A 20,314-nucleotide genomic window follows, 5' to 3' on the forward strand; every position below is an offset into this window, starting at 1 on the left:
TCAGGTCAAGGGAGTGTCCTCAGAATGTATCTCCCAAAATGAAACTCCCCTAACTGAAAATCTCACTGTTTGTGCCTTGTACAACAGTCATTTTAAATATATTTTATTCAATAAGTGAATAAAAGTACAAATGATTAAGTGAATACTATACCTTGGGGATCCCTTCAGAGCTCTTAACAATTTCTGAGATAGAGTTACATATTAATTTCCAGCAGCCATCAAAAGATGGATTAAAGACAATAATGGGTTCATTGACTTCAAGTTTGATCATGAGCAGCTGAGGTATAAAGAACTCCATCTCTTGGTAGGGCTCCTCGAAATCATTCCCATCCTTCAGGAGATAGAAGACATGGAAATTGTCACAAAATGGGGACTTCCAGAACCAAGGGAGTGAATTTTACCTGTTCATGAGAGCACCAGAAAAGGAGAGAAAAGGTACCATGCACTGTTTGTGTTTAGAATAAGGGCTGGGTATGGCTGAGACCACCCTGAGCTCATCCTCTCCCCATCCCCAAAGCTTTTATTCACTTTGTTACTTTGCTTGGAAATTCCCACATCCTACTTTCTAAGATCCTTCAAAATTCAGCTCAAAATCTCCTTCTCCGGGAAGCCTGTTCCCCAGCAAGATATCATCTCCTCTGCTTCAGAACTTCCATATTTCCACTTTCTCAAGGTATTTTCTTTCTCTCTTATCGAGATTTACATGCACATCTCTTCTCTACTCTACTCTAAATTTAAGGGCATGATCTGTGTCTGAAGTACGTATCTCCTCCAAAATATCCAAGACAGAATTTAGCACATAGTAGGTGCTCAATACAAATGTGTTGACTATATCCAAAAGTACAGTTATCTGTATTTCTTGAATAGAGTTGCTAATGAGCAAATAGTCCATTTTACACACTCAAAATGTTAAACTTCCTACAACAGAAATATTGACGTGAAGATATTTCTAATTCCCTACAAAAGCCAGTAACGCAAGATACCTTTCATAAACTACAGTGCCCAATGAAATTGGCATAGGGCACCTGTAAAGTACTTGTCTACTGAATCTAGAGATTTCTAGATCTGTTTAAGGATTATTGATAAATATTTGTTGAATATCTATGGATCAAGTACCCATAAATTTTCCCTTCTTTCAAACATATGATTTTACTTTTCCCTTTGTGTGGAGTTTTAGAGTGACATTTGTTCTTTTATCTGAGTTCTTCTGCTTAGCAAAGTAGATGATGACAATGACATCTATAGATTGGTCCTTGTTAGAATGCGAACACTACAGTCCGAATTCAGCAGCACTGCTTTCTCTATTTTTTGAGCAAAAGGTCAATTGTTCATCTTTACTTCATTGTAAAAATGGCTAAAATTTAACCTTTTATACCAGGCAAATTTTAACTTTCATTACTCTCTTTAAGGTAAAATGTGCATATGGCATAACATCCAAAAGAATCTTCCTTAATCCCTAAACTATCTAAATTTACAGGAGGTTATGATGCTTTGAAAAGCAAAACTTAGTGTTTTCAGTTTTTATTTCAACTTCACTGAGGTAGGTTCATGAAGGAAGTTATTAATTAGGTAAACAAAGCTTTTGTTTTTAGGGATGCCCCTTTCATAGACCAAAGAATAAAAGTGGACATCTGCAATGAATACATACAATGCTCCCTAAATATCAAGCCAAAGATTCATAACAAACCTTTTTCAACCCTTTCTTGTAACAGGGAGGATGAAAAAGTGACCACTCTCCCTAGTGTAAGACATACGTACTCTATTTTATTCAATCTTTCTTTAAATTTTAACGACTTCTCAGCTTCTGCAGATTTTTACCAACTTAGTAGTAGGTAATTATCTCTGGAAAGCTTGCTGTATATTTAAGGAAATCATTTTTATAAACTAACAATCATTCTTGCAAATTAAGAATTTTACTTTTTGGCCTAGTTCACAGCTGAAGACCTACATGATGGAATCCTGATTCTATCTCTTGTTTCCCATCAAAAGGGTCCCCTGCCTACCTTGTGTATCATGAAAAGGGAAATGAGGTCCTCAAGAGACTTTATGACCAACTCCCTGAGCTGGAGTGACATGAAGGACGCAACAGAAGCAAAATATTCCTCAATGTTCCGAGAGGAGTCATAGTCGCTCTTGGGAGCAAAATGGACCCAGTGCTCCTTCCGTGAGACAAAAAGCTGGGCACAGGCGGGGATCCACCTGTAAAGACAGGAGAGCATCCAAGTAAGAAGATCTTCCAAGCTCCGAGAAGTCCTCTCAGCCATTCAACACTCTCTGCGACAAGGCAGATGGCTCATGTCCCCACTAAGAAGCTTTGCAAATTATGGAGCTACAAAGGTACGGTCATATCCTTGGCCATCTTACCTGCCAATACCCCTTTCCTGGGAAGAAAGTACTAAGATTTGAATTGAGAGACTTTTCTTCCATTAGCAATACAAAAATGGACAGGGGATATTAGTGGCACGTTCTGCTGAAAGAGTCTATAGTTTCTTCAATATAATCAGAGATTGAGGTGAAAGGCATAAGCAACTGGAAGGTTCTGCCCAACTTCTCTCCCTGGCAGATGCCTGGCCTCTGATTCAGACTTAATAGGAAGAAAGAGAGAAAGAGAAGAAAAGCAAGAAAACTCAGAAGGAGAAACTTCAGTGTGGTGGTGGCAGCTCAGAAGTTGAGAGTAGAAGTAGGAAAACCTAAAGAAGAAATGGATGCCTCATTGTTCCTTTCTCCCTACTTACCCCAATTTCTAATTTCTAGTGAGAACCTCTGGCCTTTTCATCCTATTATGTCTCTTTCTGATTGCTAGAAAACTACTACGCTAGCAATCAGAGAAGGACTAGTAAAAGTCATAGGTTAGAGGTAATAATTATGATATTTATTGAGTAGCTACTATGTGCCAGCTATTACATATACATTTTCTCTGATAATAAAAACCCAATGGTATGTACTATCATCATTTTACATAAGGGGATTTCTCTGGCTTTGGACATGGCCCTGCTTGCATTTGTAAAGGAAAAAGGAATTGTCTAAGTGACTGAAAACCCCCTAACCTTAGAACCTTGCAGCTGTTTATCTGAGCCACCTGAACACAGGTCAAATGCAGTGTCCAGTAATCCAGGGCCTAGAGGATTTCATTGGGAAGGAATGGAGGTGGTACCCTCACAATGAATGGTAATCAGAGAGAGTTTCACAAAGGCAGAGGCAGACTAGGCATGAAGGCTGAAGAGCAGTGGATGTGAGGAGACAAAAAGGCTGTTGGGGGATGGGAACAGGAAGGAAGAGGACAGAGAAAGATGTCAGCAGGAAGTCAGCAAACTCTGTGCAACCCCCAGGCTGGAAACCCGTTTTCACTTCAGAGAGTTTTCAGTCTTTATGATCCTGTGACTCAGCCCCATTCTGAGGCCAGATACTGACTTGTTGAGAAGTATTTGGCGCGCTTCCATGCAGTGTTTCTGGATCACCTCCTGATATTCATGAGGCTGCAGAGGCAATTTTCCCTTCAGTAATTCTGCTCTTCGAACAAACCTGAGATCTTTAAATCTGCCGAAAGAGAGAGTGAGAAACGTCCTAAGCTGAGAAGACACTTAATAACAAATTCTGCAGGACAAAGGGCATATGTTCTCATTTTTCAATGAGAGGAGATTTAAGCAGTTTAAAACTAATTATATCTGAAAAATCTGGGAGTCTGAAGAGGGTGTGGATAGTCCACAAGAATTCTTGCAGAAAGTAGATAAATGAGCCAACTCAACAGGTGTTCACTGAGCCTTCCTATGTGTAACCCATTCGGGGAGTGGGATTTTGGCACTGACCTGGCATTTGGCTGGCTGGGAAATGGGATATCAAACAGGCAAGCCAAAGTTCTTTACAACAGTGAAGACACAGAGCACAGGGCAAGCAAAACAATGCTTTCATGATGAAGTGGTTTCCACTCACTCCTCAGTGTGGTCTCTGGATGAGCTACTCAAGACCACTAGGAAGACTGCTTTGGTATGAACCAAAAAAACCCTAGAGACCTACCCCTGATGGCTGGCAGGCTTGCCAAGACACACAGCATCCCTTGGCACAGTGCCTGACACAATGCAGGTCCTCAACATAGATCGCTGAATAAATGCATGCATCTCCTGCCCTCTCCTACGAGGCTCTTACTGTCTCCTCTTTCTCTCAGATCAATGGATGTGTTGCCCTTTACCACACTCCTCAAAGCCTTTTTCAGCTAACAGGGCCAACATTTCTCTTCCTGAAATCCATTCCATTCACTTATAAACCACTCTTTTAAGTCATCACTGCCTATCACTTCCCCAACTAGATCTTTGCTCACTTTCTTAGCTTGTCTCAGTTCTCGCTTCCCATTTTCATCATCCATTGTAATGCCCTACTAGGCATTTTTCCTTATCCTTCTAAAATCCCAGAGACTCCATTCCCATGCCTTTGTGGTGAAACTTAGTCTTCATGTTATCTGGCAAGTCACAAAGCACTGTCAGGGAAGGATAGAACCCTGAGGCCCTCACTCACTACACATATTTGATACCCAACCCTAGTATGGCCCTTGTCAACATGACTTGGTAATTATATTACTCATCTTTAATTGAATCCTAACAAACTTCCCACACTGGCTAGAAAATCTTCTTTCTTCAGATCACAACTCTGATTCTGGCCCCCAAGGCCCTCACCCTGCACTGATCACTAGGTGACCTCTCAGATTTTTTAAGGTTAAATAATGCAGGTCACTTAAGAAAACTGCTCTTTATCATTTCCTTAAATCTTTTTCATTGCTGATTTTTTGGCTTAGCTGACAAAAGCCTTCTAAATGATTCTAGTTCATTTTTGTGCCTTTGTTGCCTATATAATCTTTAGGAAACCACAAAAAGCGAGTGGTAAGAATTCTTTCTTCTCAGTAGAAACTATAGGTCCAATATTTTGCCATCTTCATTCACTACATGATCAAATTAAACTCACATGCACATCCTCTTGGTACTGAGCTTCTGGAGATTTTACCAGCCCCAAGATGGACTTCCTCTTTAATTTCTAGGTTAATTAATTTTTTCGAGGCCATAAACATGCTTGTCGTTAAAGAAGTACTTTCATTTATTGAACATCGACTGTATGCCAAGCACTTTCTAAGCACTTTGCCCAACAATCCCATGAGGTAAGTAATGTTATTATTCCCATTTTGCATATAAAGAAACAGAGGCCCAGAAAGATTAACTTCCCCCAAGTAACACAATTCATTAGTGACAGAGCAAGAACCAGAACCCAAGCAGTATAGCTTCAGGGCCCATTCTATAAATTATTACTCTATACAATTCTGCCTCATTAGAAAATTAGTTTATTTTTCAGTGTCCTGAATGGCACCTCCAATGCCTTAGCAAACTGAATTCAGTTCAAAGACAGGAATGAGCTTATATCTTATCATTGGTGGGCTCCGTCCTAAGTTGACTTCACCCTCAATTCCTTTTTAAAATACAGGTAAAACTAAGAATGGGGAAAACAAGTAAGCTCTCCAAGTAACAAGGCTTCCTTATGAAGACTAAACATATTCAAAGTGAGAGATCCTCCCAAAGCAGAATATTTGAGCTACTGATAAGTTCAGCCAATCAAAATTAAGTAAACATATTTGCTTCTCATGTTTCTAATAAAAAACCCAGATGGTGGCAGCTCATCGTCTAATTGCCCTGAACTTTCAGTGAACTCTGGTGGCCTCATTCTCCCACCAGGATTTGTATCCCCTCTTGAGGGGCCCATAAAAAATGACAGTCTTTCTCCCCAGGGCAACTGATGAATGGATAAACAAAATGTGGTACAGTCAAACAATGGAATACTGTTTAGCCATAAAAAGGAATGAAGTACTGATACACATTTCAATGAGGATGAACCTTGAAAACATTATGCTAAGTGATAGCAGCCTGAAACAAAAGGCCACAAATTGTATACTTCCATAGACACAAAATGTCCAACAGGAAAATCCAGAGAGACAGAAAGTGGATTAGTGGTCATCAGGGGCAGAGTGGAAAGGAGAAGGGAGAGTGACTGTTAATGGTACAGGGTTTCTTTTTGGGATAATGACAATATTCTTGAATTAGATAGTGGTGAGGGTTGCACAAATTTGTGAGTATACTAAAAACTACTGCATTGTGCACTTTCAAAGGGTAAATTTTATGGTATGTGAATTATATCTTGATTTAGAAAAATGAAAGAGAAAGAAAAAGTGACTCCCGTCTCTGTGTGGCCAATTTAAGTCACTGATGAATATAACTGAGACCACTGCTTGCCATCCCTGTGCTGACACTGAATTCCATAAAGGAATGCGACCCAAGCCCCATATACCTCACAGGCTAGACAGAGACAAACGAGGAAACACACAATTACAATCCAGTGTGATACATGTCATAATGGAGGTAATGGCTAATTAACACTTACTGGATACTTACATTTTATCTGGCACTATTCTAAGTACTTTGCATGTATTAAGTTATTTATTCCTCCTATCAACCTTATGAAGTAGAAACTCATCACCCCAAATTTAGAGATGGGGAAACAAGGCACAGAGAGGTGGTGTAACACACCCATATCACGTCTGATGCAGAAGTTAGGATGTGGACCTGAGCAGGCTGGCTCCACAGCTGTGCTCTTAACCAGTATGCTCCAGTGCTTAGAGACAGGCGCTGGGTGTCGTGGGAGCACAAAGGAGGGCCACTTAACCCTGTGTGGACAGTTGCCACTTATCGTTCATATGCACTTTGGTTGTAGGATTTTTGTCATTTCACTTCAAAGGCAGGGCTACTCCCACAGTGTCCAGCATAAGATGTTCTTTTATGTGTGAAAGCAATTAAGAAAGAGAAAGAAAAGGGAGGGAAGGCACTTCTTACTCTTGAAACCACAGATCTTTCAGGCTGAGCATCATGGGGTTCACTATGTGCAGATGCTCCTTGTTCCACTTCTTGGCATTCCTGTAGACACTGTGCCAGGGCACGGGGGCCCGGATCACTCTTTGAGGAAACATATGGGGGATGCTCTCGATGAAGAGTCTTTTTCTCTCCATTGGGTCCATGAGGATGTAATCAACTATAACCAACAGGGCAAACACTTTGTTATTAAGTAGGGACCTTGAACAATCTGTGCTCTTAGCTTTAACACTTAAAAGGTAAATGAGCCTGTGTCCATTTACACTTGGAAATGCTCCCTCATGTACAAGGTCATTGGTAATCCCCTGGGTATAACTAAATTGAAAAAGCTCCACTCTGTGTGTGTGTGTGTCCTTTCTGAAGATATTTTAGGGGAAAAAGGGATGTAACCTTACAGTGTAGAGCACAGAGAACCTGGGGTTGAGTTCTGTTAGGATATCTAGGATCATGCATGACAATGAACTAGTATTTGCTGAAAGCTCATTAATCTTTAGTTGTTTTCTCACACCAAAATAGTTACACAAAAAATCAACACAATAGATGACACCAGACACTTATGAATGGAAGTTTAGAGATCAAATATTTCACATGCTAAGGAAAGAAAGATTGGTAAAAGCTTCAGAGAGGAAATAACACTTGAACTGGGTCATAAAGAATGAGGTGGCATTTGTTAGGATAAGAAGTGTAGTTCTGTGACTTTTGCATAACATGCTCATGGAGCTGTGAGTTATTCTGCTGCAGAAATATCAGATGTAAGTGGTGGAGTTCAAGGTGATAAGACTGGAGAAGTAGGTTGAGGCTGGAATTTGAAAGGCTTTACATGTTTATCCTTATGAGCTTGGCTCTATCCTATAGTAGACAAAGAACCATTAACCTGACACCATTAGAAAGTTAATTAGGAAATTAAAAATAACTAGGGAACTTGGTAAAGACAGCTGTTGTCCAGATAAAATAGGAAAGCGTGGAACTAATATGATCACCTTTCCCCTTTGATGTGTTTCTCACATTACTCACCATCATCAAGTATTTCCCAATGACCTACTGCGTGCACAACACATGAAGCTAAGGATGAAAGGGAGCGAGGATCAATAATATGTCCATCACCATCAAAGAGCTAAGAGTCTAATAAGGGAGTTGAGACTCATGAGAAATGAAAAGACAATGCCAGTGTTAAATAACAGTAGAGCAATAATGGCACAGGAGAAGTTCCAAAGAAGAATGAGTTGAGAGTAGAGACAAGGAGTACTATGGATGCAGATGACAGAGTGACCACTGAGGGTTGGTTGTAAAGGGACACAAATACTTAAGAGGCAAGTCTTGAGCTAAATTTTAAAATGTGAGTAGGCCCTTGATACTCACAGTATTGCCTTGGGGTAAAGAGCATGGGCCACACCTAGGAGCTTGTTAGAAATGCAGAATCTTGTGTTCCTCCCCAGATCTACTGAATCAGAATCTGCACTTTAACAAGATCCCCAGGTTAAATGGATGCACATTAAAGTGTGGGAAGTGCTGGTGTAGACCAGAGTGATGGTGGGGAGCATTTGAATTGGAAGTTAAATGATGTTTCAGAGGAACCAGAGTGGAGGACTGATAGTAAGAGAAAAGAAGGTGCCCTCCACAATAGGAACCCCCTGCCCCATTTATGCCCAGCCTCACCAATGCTTTTCATGAGGCTATTGTAATAGTCATTGTCCTTCTCCTCCACAAGGTTGATCATCAGGGGTTCCAGGAAGGGATTTGTCAGCAGTCTATTAGAAATCAGCTTTGAAATCCGGACCATCACTTTGTCTTCCTCAGGAGCAATCATGTCTTTTCGGATTCCATTGGTCAAATAGTAATAATATCTCTTCCGTAAACAAACCACCAGACAGAAAATGATTATAATTATTTGGCTAACTGTGCCCTGCCACCTGCCCATGCCCGTCAGCTGCCAAAGGGTCCTGTTCACACCCACCCCCATCCTTCACTCGTTACAACCATGCTTTCCAGGCCTGTCACTTCACACGCACCGCAATGACATGGCTGGCAAGTTTTCCCCATGACACCAGAGGATTCAGTTAAAGCCAGAGAGATGTCAGTGGGGTATAAGGAAGGACTTGTCAAACGCCATGCAGATATGAACAGTGAAATGAGCACTGAGAGCAGGATGGAGGCAGCGTATCTAGTGAGCTTTAAGAAGAGGAATGACAAGCTCCTCAAATGGACTAAAATAATTCACCCTCCTCAACAATGAGCCTCCACAAAGCACTTTGATCCTGTAGCTTGTAGCTGACAGCGGGGGAAAAAAATCCCCAAAGTCAGTGAGACTCATGATCGTTCTTCTAATCAACGGTGGGCTTTGGAGTTTAGAAAAGCAACACAAACACACAAACCGAACAAAAATGGTCAATGTTGATGAGAATTATTGTAGGCTGGTTACTGTTAAAAACTGCGATGAGAAGGAGGCTGTGAGGAATGGAATTTGCTTCCTTTGATGAGAGACATTTGCATTTGTGAAGGAAGTCTCCATCTGTGGGGGGTGTCTCCCTCTCTGCACCAGGGGGAAGACGGGATGACCTTCTCTCTAGAAACTCTTAATGGGGACGGCAAGGACTTAAGTTGTTTATTGTGCTTGTCTGGTAACCTCATGTAGCTGACTCCCCCCACCACCAACATCCTCCTTTGTCTTTAGCTGAAGATAATATTTAAGGTGGTGGCTTCTGCCATTTACTTAATCCAGTTTGATTCTTATCTAAAAGTTATAGGACCACCCAATAACCAGAGCCCACCTGCCCCGATATCATTTTAACAACTTTTTTTTACATATTCTTTCCTGTGTCTTGTAAAGAGAGAACTCACATATCTATGCCTTAAATTTAGCCCTACTCTCAACCCATGTTTGCAGCGGCAGCAGCAGCTCTGACTGCCCATGGGTCCTGTCCCCATGCCGGCAGCAGCAGCTCCTCTTGCCCGTGGGTCCTGTCCCCATGCAGCAGCTCTGACTGCCCACAGGTCCTGTCCCCATGCCAGCAGCAGCAGCAGCTCTGACTGGCCATGGGTCCTGTCCCCATGCCAGCAGCGGCGGCAGCAGCAGCAGCAGCTCTGACTGCCCACAGGTCCTGTCCCTATGCCAGCAGTGGCAGCAGCAGCAGCAGCAGCAGCTCTGACTGCCCATGGGTCCTGTCCCCATGCCAGCAGCGGCGGCAGCAGCAGCAGCAGCTCTGACTGCCCATGGGTCCTGTCCCCATGCCAGCAGCGGCAGCAGCAGCAGCAGCAGATCTGACTGCCCATGGGTCCTGTCCCCATGCCAGCAGCGGCGGCAGCAGCAGCAGCAGCTCTGACTGCCCATGGGTCCTGTCCCCATGCCAGCAGCGGCAGCAGCAGCAGCAGTAGATCTGACTGCCCATGGGTCCTGTCCCCATGCAGCAGCAGCTCTTTACTGCCCATGGGTCCTGTCCCCATGCTATTCCACACTATTCTCTGAATAAAACAGCACTACTGCCAGACCTTGAGAGTCCAAGAAATCTTTCTTTCTACTCCTCAGCTCACTGACCCCACATCAGATGTGACCTGGCAATTTCAGGAAGCTTTGTTTTAGGGCTTGCTTCTAAGCTGCTGGATGGCTGAGTGGCTCTAGAATGAGTAATTTCAGATGTATGAGAAGTACAAAGTATAGGAAAAGAGCTTGAAATCAGCTTTGAACTTCAGTGCCAACTGTCTGTGGTCAGAGGAGGCTGAGCTCATCTTTCTCCAACCTTAATGGAGGCTGCTTATAGAGGCCAGACTTCCAAAGTTCCCTCATTATAGGATTTACCAGGGGTGGGGAGACAGGCTTTCGTTAAAATCCAGATCCACAGGCCCCTCCTCAGGCAGTTTGGGGTTTTTGTTCCAGCAAGCACCCCAGCTGATTCTTATCTTCAGGAAAGTCTGAGAAATGCTGCATAACTCTTAAGAGCACAGAGACTTTAGTATCTGCGAGATCTGGTCTAAGTCCTAGTTTTGTCCCCTACTGAATGTGTAACCTTGAGCAACTTACTTAAGCAGTCTACACCCCAATTTCCACACCCAGATGATAGGAATAATCATAGTATCCAAGTCTTGCATGGGATCAAGGATGTAGAAAGTTTAGCATGGAAATTTGCTAAGAGCACAGACTCAGTCACTATGAGTTTTTATTACTAATCATTTTACTACACACTATAAACTCACAAGCTATTTGCTCTAAAGTTTTGTTGTTGTTCTTTTAAGACAGGGGATGGAAACTGAAAAGTCTACCTGAAACCAAGTAGGTAATGTTAATAAGTGAAAGTTGGCGGAGATTAAAAAAAATTACATGGACTGGTGGAGACTGTGACAAACCAGAGAACATACTGCTTAGCTAAAGGAGGTAGTTACTGTTCAGCTTCAAATATTTTAATTTTTTCAAGACAGGTTAGAAATCTAGCCTATGTGAGATTTTCCTCATTTTCAAAACATCTATAGGCCAAATTCAGCCTATGGTAGGGTTGCCAGACAAAATACAGGATGTGTTAGGATATAGTTATACTAAAAAATTATTCACTCTTTAGCTGAAATTCATATTTAATTGGGTGTCCTGTTTTTTGTTTTGTCTTTATTTTTCAAAATCTAGCAATCCTTGCCTATGGGCTGCCATTCTGCAACCTATGTTCTAAGAGGACCCAACGGCACCAATGTCTGACTTCCCAGAGCAAAGAATTCACACAATCACACATCCTCATTCAGTAGTCTGTCATGGGGTCTGGCCTTTGGTATTTATAAACATTTCCCAAGTAATTCTGTTGTTCTCCCCCAGTTTAGAATTACTGAGATGTCAAGAATAATACTTGGCAAATTGAGAGAAAGGAAGTAACAAGAACATACCTCCAAGTCTGATTCAGATGGTTTGGTTTCTTTATTTTCTATTTCCATCTCCTGCTGTAACATCACATTAATCTGTTCTTCTGGACTCATTGGTCTGCTTCCCGGGAGGGTCAAAGATGTTATCACCTCCTTCTTCCGGGGCAAGCAGGCTGAGGTGCTGCAAGACGACATGGTCCTAAAAAGCAGATGCAGCTCAGCCCCTGGGTCTACACAGAGGTGCTATGTCAGGCCTACTCCAACCTGATGAGAGTCACTCTGCAATAGAAGTCCCTCTTCTCCGTGGCATCGAATGGCACAGGTGTATTTCAATGATGACTTCTAACCATGAAACCCCTCATAGATATGTTAGCACTGGTTTTGTTCAGTTGGTTAATTTATCTTTAGTCATAGCTTTAAAAAACTGGATTAAGGGGATTGGTGGAAGTAAACATGACTTACTGGGTGTTCAGGAATGCTTTGAAGCTAAGAAGCAGTGTGGCTTTAACGAGACCACAGCCTTCTTTGGTTTAGCCTAGTGTCCTACAATCCCCTGAATCTACAATGACACCTTACCTAGTGGGATCCTCTTTGTCTTGGTGGGAAAACTTCCTTTTCTTCTTGCTGGGCTCTGCTGAGCTTTTAGTTGCTAGAAGAGTGGAGAAGACAGACATCAGTGCTGGGCAGTGGCCCTGGGCCACTGTCTGTCCACAGATAAGTGATTCTCACGACAGTCCAGGAGCACACTAAGGGGAGTGGACTCAGTGTGGTGGGATGAAGCAGGAGATGTGGGCTCTGATCCCACCTGTACCACTAACTACCTGTGTGACCCCAAAGAAGTGACTTCACCACTCCAGCCCCAGCTTCCCCCACTGTGAAACGGAGATGAGCACACCTTCCATCCATCCATACATCTGACAAGTATTAAGAATTGCCTACTCGATTCACTCTCCAATCCTGCATGCTCTATTTTCTAAACATCGGAAATTACTGTTTAATATTTTTCTTTTAGGCAGACTCAGACTTTTAAACTTATATTTGCTTTAAAGGAAATATTACATAATTATCACAAATAGAAAAACCAGGATCACGTGCAATAAAGAGAAGGCAACTACAAATAAATCCAATAAATGATATAAAACTCTATTATTAAACTTTAACTAGATATTGTTACTCGCTTAAGTCTCTAGCTTAAGAAAATTAACAAGAAATAGAGAAGTGTTAAAGACACACTAACACTAAAACTGACATTTTGAGAGAATCAAAGAGAAATGAAGACTCAGTCAAGATGTATTTTGAGTTCATACTTTGAGTGCCTCAATTGACTTCAAATATAACATTAATAGACAAAATACTCCTTAAAAATTTACAAAGACAAGGGCTGGCCCAGTGGCATAGCGGTTAAGTTCATGTACTCCACTTCAGCAGCCCGGGGTTCATGGGTACAGATCCCAAGTGCAGACCTACAAACTGCTTGCCAACATACAAAGTAGGAGAAGACTGGCACAGATGTTAGCTCAGGGACAATCTTCCTCAAGCAAAAAGAGGAAGATTTGCAACAGATGTTAGTTAAGGGCCAATCTTTCTCACCAAAAAATAAAAAGACACTGCAGTATTCAACAAGATGCTTTTCTATGTGGATCAGAAACAAACAGAATGTGAAGTAAAAGTCATAAACTCAGCTTCTGGAAGCAGGCAGAAGTAGTTAGGTGTCTCATAATTGGGGGAGTAAAAGAATCCAGAATACACCATGATTGCAGGGGACTGGAGCTGGCCTCATAGCATAAAGCCAGGGCTGAAGCAAGCCTCCCTTCCAATGAAGACAGGCTGCAAAGACAGCAGCTCTGTCATGCAGATAAAACACAGGGATCCTCAATTCATATGGTGGCTAGAAATAGCAGAGAGAGGCTGATAATAATTAGGCCCAGCCTCGCACTGCCTCAGGGACGAGATCTACGAGATCCCCAAATATCACCTTAGGATGGGAGTTCCAAGCCACCAACAGAAGATCTGGTACTAATTTGGAGCCCTAAGAGCTCAGATGAAGGCAAAAGGAAAAAAAGTTAGATTAAGAAGGGTCAAAAGATTACAATCAATGTAAATATGATTACATTTATATGTGAGAACAAGAAAAACTAATCTATGGTGAGAAATCAGAGAGTGGTTACTCTGAGGTGGGATGATGTTGGGTAGGTGAGAGAATTGATTGGAAAGAAGCAGAGGGGAATTTTCTCCAGTGATGGAAATGTCCTGTATCTTGTTGAGGTGGTGGCTATACAGCATAAACAATTGTCAAAATTCACTGAACTGAACACTTAAGATCTGTGCATTTTATTGTATGTGAACTATACCTTAATAAAAAATGGGAGGATGCATGTAGCAAAAAGGGAAAAAACTCTTAACATAAGCCTGCAAACTAAAACCCCAGAATCCATGAGAAAAACCAATACTAAAGAAGACAGCCAATAAACTCAACAATCAAGGGACAGATTCACAAAATGGAAACAATACAGCAATACCAACAGTGCTCCAAAATAAACGTTTAAGATCCTCCAGGTCATACTGAAAGGGCTATGCACATAATAGAATAAAAAGTTGGCAGAAGTGGCACCCATAAGTAGAACAAATTATAAAATCTGAAAGTGAAAAGATATTGTCATTAATACAGAGAACATTCATTAGACATGATAAACTCAAGAATAAACAGTGTTGAAGAGCGAATTAGTGAATTGGAAGATATATTTGAGGAATGTACCCAGACACAGCACAGAGAAAGGAAAAAAAACATGAAAACGAGTTTGAGACAGAGGGCAGACTAAGAGGCTCCGACATATATCTAACAAGAATTACTAAAGGATAACCTTAAGCAGATTTATGTGTACCTAGTGGGATTAAATAAACTAACACATATAAAGTACTGGGGTAAGCAGCTTCCAGGATGGCCCTCAATGATCCCCACCTCCTGGTGCCATGCCCTTGTGCAATCCCCTTGAGTGCAGGCTGGACCTAGTGACTCACTTCTAACAAACAGAATACAGCCAAAGCGATAGGATGTCACTTTCAAAATTAAGTTCCAAAAAGACTGTGGTTTCTGTCTTGGCTGGCTCTCTTCTCTCTCTTACTCTCTTCCTTGCTCCTTCCTTGGGAAGCCAGAAGTTAGGTTGTTTTGGGGTAATTTGTTATGCAGCAATCAGTAACATAAGCACATAAAGTAGTGCTTGGTATACGGTAAACGTAATGTTAGCCAATACAATCATTCCCATTTCACAGATGGAGACTGAGGCTCTGTAGGGTTACCCAAAGTTAGCTGCAGCAAGAGGTACAGCCAGGACCAGAATCCAGGATTAGAAATTTCACTCTAAAGCCCCTTTCTGAACTGATATGGCACACTGCCAGAAATACCTGATGGCAGCCTGTGCGTGATCTTTTCCCTAGGGACACTGATGGTGACCGGCTGGTAGACCTTTACTAGGTCCTTCAGCTTGAGGTCCTGGGCTGTCAAGGAGTAGTTGTTGGCAATGGAGTCGCTGGGTCCACGGTGGTAGTGCTGCTCTTTGAAGGGTGCAGCCAGGGTCCATGATGTGCGTTGCATCAAGGGGGGATAAAAGCTGTGCGACATGACAGTCTACAAGGCAAGAAACGCAAAGTGAGACACAATAAGGTCCATCTCTTGGGGAGCCTGGGCTCTGTGGGGTCCAGACTCCACTCACACCAAGACTCATGGAGTCCCACATGCCTTACACTGTATTTCTACCTTCTGAACACTCAGTGCAAACACTTTTTGAATGGACACCAATTGTATTTCTCTGACCACCGTGACCATAATTTCTGATGTCAAGGATAATAACTGGCTTTCAATGTACAATAAGTTTGGGAATCAGGTAATTTACATCTATTGTCTTTATTCCTTATAAACATGGCTATAAGGTAGAAAGTTACCCTCACTTTACAAGTGAAGATGCATAAGTTCAGAGAGTTTAAATAACACAGCAGGTTAAGTGAGAAGACCAGATTCCAACTCACCTTGGAGCTACTGCATAGTTCTTTCTCCCATCCTGCTGAAATGACCAAAGTCACTAATCCCACTTGTCAAAGCTGATTGTTTGCTCCCCACTAGTACCAGCAGAAGAGCAGCTGCCAGGTGAACATACCTGATAGAGTTCAGATGGTTCCTCATTAGCAGAAGCAGGCAGAGGGGGCAGCTCTGGCCGCATCTGGGAGTGGCTCATGTGATGTATGGAGTCACTTTTGGTGATCTGTGGGCAATGGGAACAAAGCCAGTCTTCAGGAAGTAGGAAAGATTTCCAAGCCTCTAGGTTGATGAGGAATAAAGAGATCCCCAGGAAAGGTTTTAGGCACAGAGTTCTGCCCACAAAACACCCTTCTCATCCCCATCCATTGCGTAGGTGTCATTTTTTAATTATCAGTCTGGCTCTCCTCCAGCATCTCCTTCTTGGCTACCCTTCTATGAACAAATTCAGATGTTTTTTCCCCTGGGAAGAGCCTAAATTCTGAGGGCACCAAAAGCTACACTACCCTGGGCTGTGATTAAAGGAGTTGACTTTAAAAAGTCAACTCTTGCGTTTCATATATGCAAAGTTCCAAATAGAAATTTGCTCATGCAGAGGCACTGTCTTCTGTGTGTTTAACACACACATAAGCAACTCTCTGTGCTTCCTGTGAAAAGAAAAAAATACTTAAAAAAGAAAAAATATTGAGTCCACCATTCTCTTCAGTGAATGTATACTTGGGAGTGAGCCTCAGGCAGGGGTGAACTTGTGGCTCCCAGGGCACTCTCAGTTCCTAAGAGCCTCTCTTGAGCAGAGCTGAAAATGACTGCAGTGTTGAATGATGCTGTGTGTGTTTCTGTCCTATAACACAGGCCCTATATGCAAGACAACTACTTCATCTGGGGATCTGATGGAGAAACTGCAATTTGTTCCAACACTGGAGGGAAACTGCTGGGCTGACTTATTCAGAGGTTTGCTGTGCAGCACTTTAAAGACGGGTTAAGGGATTTTCAAGGGCAATTTTGGCTCTCTGTGGTTTTTCACCTTAGGCAATCACTTTGGACTTAACTCCTGCGTACGATGAGACATTATTGGATCGATTTGATTTATTCGGGTTGGCAAATTATGTCATGCAGGGTAATTGGTGATGGGTAGCAGGGTAGGGGGTATATGGATCAGATGTTAGCCCTCCCCATGCCCCAACCAACCCCTCACTCATGACTCAACGTCCTAAAACAATAATAACATCATCTGCCACTATTCCAAATTATGATGTGCCAGGCGCTTACAAGATTTTTATACCTATGTTCTAGCTGAAGAAACTAAGGCTCAAAGGGGATGGGTCCCACATCCCAGTCAGGGAGAAGTGCTTTTAAATATACACATCACTCTGCATCCCAACACATTGGAGACAGGAGGCATCACTTAATATGGTAAATCACATTAGGAAGGTTGATCTCAAAATTAAACAAAAACACGAAAACCCATAAACAAAGATGCATATGAGCCTGGGATCTTTAAAAACATCAAATAGGTTCATCGATCTAATGGCCTAACTCAGTGGTTCTCAAACATTGTGGTACATCAGACTCATCAATGGAAGTTTATTAAAAATAGGGATGCTTGGGCTCCACCTTAATTCTGATGAGTTTGAGACACTGACCCTGTTGTTTTCAGCTTAGAGAACTTGCCTTGTTGATTTAATTCACCGTGTCTGTCTCTCTGCTCTTGACAGAGCAGATCCTCAATTTTAAGGATCTAAGAATTGACCAATCATCTCCAAGAGCTCCTTCCTTCACTACTGAAATTAGTATCACATCTGTACTGATGACGTGAACAAAATGAAAAGCCCCAGCATCAACCTGAAAGGAACCTGGTCATCCGAAGGGGTACCATACCATCCAAGGTGGATGTTGGCAGCAGTACTTTCAGGGATATGAAGTCATTCATGATTTCCTTCAGGATCCCAGATGTACAACACATACTGATTGAGAAGTTAGGGCTGTCTGTATTTCATCTTTGCAAGTAAGAAGGTTTTGTGGTCAATGGAAATCTTTCCCTTGGCCTAGCTTTTAAATCTGTTTCAAATAAAAGCTTCATTAAAAGAGCAACAAGCAAACACCACAAATTTCAGACATCTTGAGTAAGTTACAACAAGAGTGGGGACGAGTAGTTAAACCAAAAAACTCTGACCTTCTGCAGTTGAGGAGGATGCTAACAATATTCAGGATGTGTCTTGGCATTCACGCTTCTGCTCATTGTGGGGTAAACCTGATTTCAGCCCTCACACCAACTGGGAAGTTACTCTTCCTACCAAAAAAGGCAGAATAAGAGCCCTGGGGGACACAACTGGCTCTTCTCCAATTTCAGTCCCTGTCATACAGTGGGCTGATCCCAGCCCCAGGCTCCAGGGCAGAGCATGTGACACAGGTCTGGCCAGTCAGAATACTTTATCCTCCTAGCTCCTAGACACACTGATTCAGGGATAGGCCTGTGACCTAAACTGGGCTGATCAGAGTCTTCCCTGACACTTTCGCTAGAACTACTGAGGAAGCGGCACGCACAACAGACATCTTTGCCTCATGGGAAAAAGTATTCCTTAGAATAAAGCCACACAGAAGACAGCAGAGCCACCAGAAGGAGAAAGACTCCCAATGATATCAACTGGACGCCAGGATCCAACTTGGATTTCTCGGTTATTATGTGAGCCCACAGATCCCCTTTTTGATTTAAGCTGGAATGAATTACTGAGACATGGTCATCCAAGGGACAGACACAGAGGCAGATGAGTCATCACTGAAAGAGATAAGCCGTTCTTGAGACAATAAAGAAAGCAAAACAACATTTTGCAAGAAAGCAAACCAGCATTAAGCATTTTGCAGAACACAATGGAGAGAAACAGAACCTCTGAAGAACAAATTAAACTTCAAGCTAGTTCATAGGCACAGATTAAGATTTATACACACAGAACCATAAATACCCTGATAGCAGAAAACATCTCAGTCCACGGGACAGGAACACGTGGAACACACACAAGATCATCAGATCTAGAAATCAATTCTAGAACAGAACAGAGTTTTCTTGACCATATCTGGCTAAGAATTCTCTGTGGTGCCTTCAAGGAGAAAGAGATGGAGACGTTTGTAAGACCTACCTGGCTATGCAAAACAGTTTGTTAAAAATATTAATGCTCAAGTGTTGTCTCTGGTAAATGGCAGAGAGTTTTCATTTCAGGTGGTGGACTCAGTCACTATCAAGAAATCCACTTTAATTTCATAAGTTTCCATTTAAATGCTCCTCTGGGCACTTCAATGTATGGCAACCTAGTGGATCTTGGCTTTTACACCAAGATTCTGGCACCTACACTGGGTAGAACCATTACTTTCAGGTGACTTATTTCTGACTACATGTGATGTTTGTACGTGCTTCATGGAAGCAGTTTACAAATGCTTGCCTGAGGACCTGCTACATCAGAATCACTCGAGTCTTAGTTAAAAATACAGATTCCAAGGCCTCACTGCAAATCTTCTGGATTAGAATCTTTGGGAATGAGGTCAGGTCTCTATGTTTTCAAGATGTTCCCCAGGATATTCTGATGTGCATCCAGGGTTGGGAACTGTTACACAGAACACGTAGTCTAATGTTCTTAGAAGGGAAGGGAAAGGAACAACAGGTGTCTGTTCCTGAAATTTTCATAGTGAAACTTGAAGACGTCCTCAAGCCTAATTCAGCAAAAAAGCATATTTCAAAGGACACAAAAACATGTGATTAACACACCTGCTCAGTCCAGGGGATCTAACACGGCAACTGGTCTATGATTGAAAAATCCCCTTCACACCCACTTCCAAATTCCCTACATGTTGAAAACACAGGTAAGAAAAAAGAAATACACCTTAAAATTCACACCTACCTTCTGAGATGAACAATCCATGTCACTCATGTTGTCCACTCTAACTGGACCTATTAAAAAATGAATAAAGAGCTCTGAGTTTCTTCCTCTCCTACCAGTGGCTGTGAAATTCACACTTCCTTATAGCACAATAGGGATGACACAAAAATGGAACTTTCCAGATATTCTGAAAGCCCTGTTCACAAAGCTGCCTCTCTGAGGTCACAGAATTCAGCCCCCTGAGGGGTTCCCTGGTAGAAGAGGAAAGAAAGGGAGGGTAGAGAATGAAGAGGCAGCATGGAGGTTCTGTTGGACTTTCTGCTGTGGTTCCTACTCCTCCTGTGACAGCCACTCTTCCCTTCCATTGAGCGGCTCCTCTTTTGAAACCTTCCCAGGAACATAATGAGTTTGCTGTGGAGAAAAAATTGAAGCAGAGTTACATATTAATACAGAGAAGAGGGAGGAAGCATCCCACCAAACAATACCCCTGGCAGCGTGAACTCTTCTCTCTCCTCCTCTCGGGGCTGTTTTAACATTAGAGGTGCTTGTACCCAGGCCCTGGGGCCGGTCACTAGGCTTCAGCGTCTGTTGCTAAGGAAAGAGGGACCTCTGCTGTGCCCACATACAAGACTGGGCTTGACTTTGCTCTGTGTCCTGGTCTCTCTCTTTGTTGGAGGCCT

At 42.3% G+C, this 20,314-nt stretch overlaps 1 protein-coding gene across 4 annotated transcripts in view; it reads right to left on the reverse strand.

Moving 5' to 3' along the window:
- Nucleotides 1-20,314, reverse strand: part of DNAH3 (dynein axonemal heavy chain 3) — a 167,387-nt gene that overhangs the window by 143,209 nt on the left and 3,864 nt on the right. For 3 of the 4 annotated variants that reach the window (XM_070568381.1, XM_070568379.1, XM_070568380.1), the window contains exons 2-11: nucleotides 19,656-20,045; nucleotides 15,887-15,991; nucleotides 15,138-15,360; nucleotides 12,312-12,384; nucleotides 11,760-11,934; nucleotides 8,556-8,745; nucleotides 6,864-7,059; nucleotides 3,412-3,537; nucleotides 2,004-2,199; nucleotides 152-331 (exon numbers count right to left, since the gene is read on the reverse strand). In XM_070568381.1, coding sequence (XP_070424482.1) covers nucleotides 152-331; nucleotides 2,004-2,199; nucleotides 3,412-3,537; nucleotides 6,864-7,059; nucleotides 8,556-8,745; nucleotides 11,760-11,934; nucleotides 12,312-12,384; nucleotides 15,138-15,360; nucleotides 15,887-15,991; nucleotides 19,656-19,685 — 1,494 coding nt within the window. In that variant the 5' untranslated portion in view covers nucleotides 19,686-20,045. Of the gene's footprint in view, nucleotides 1-151; nucleotides 332-2,003; nucleotides 2,200-3,411; nucleotides 3,538-6,863; nucleotides 7,060-8,555; nucleotides 8,746-11,759; nucleotides 11,935-12,311; nucleotides 12,385-15,137; nucleotides 15,361-15,886; nucleotides 15,992-19,655; nucleotides 20,046-20,314 lie in introns of those variants that run through there. The other variant, XM_070568382.1, reaches the window with a different exon arrangement.

Source organism: Equus przewalskii, chromosome 12 (genome assembly GCF_037783145.1).
Source record: "Equus przewalskii isolate Varuska chromosome 12, EquPr2, whole genome shotgun sequence".
Taxonomy (NCBI): Eukaryota; Metazoa; Chordata; class Mammalia; order Perissodactyla; family Equidae; genus Equus; species Equus przewalskii.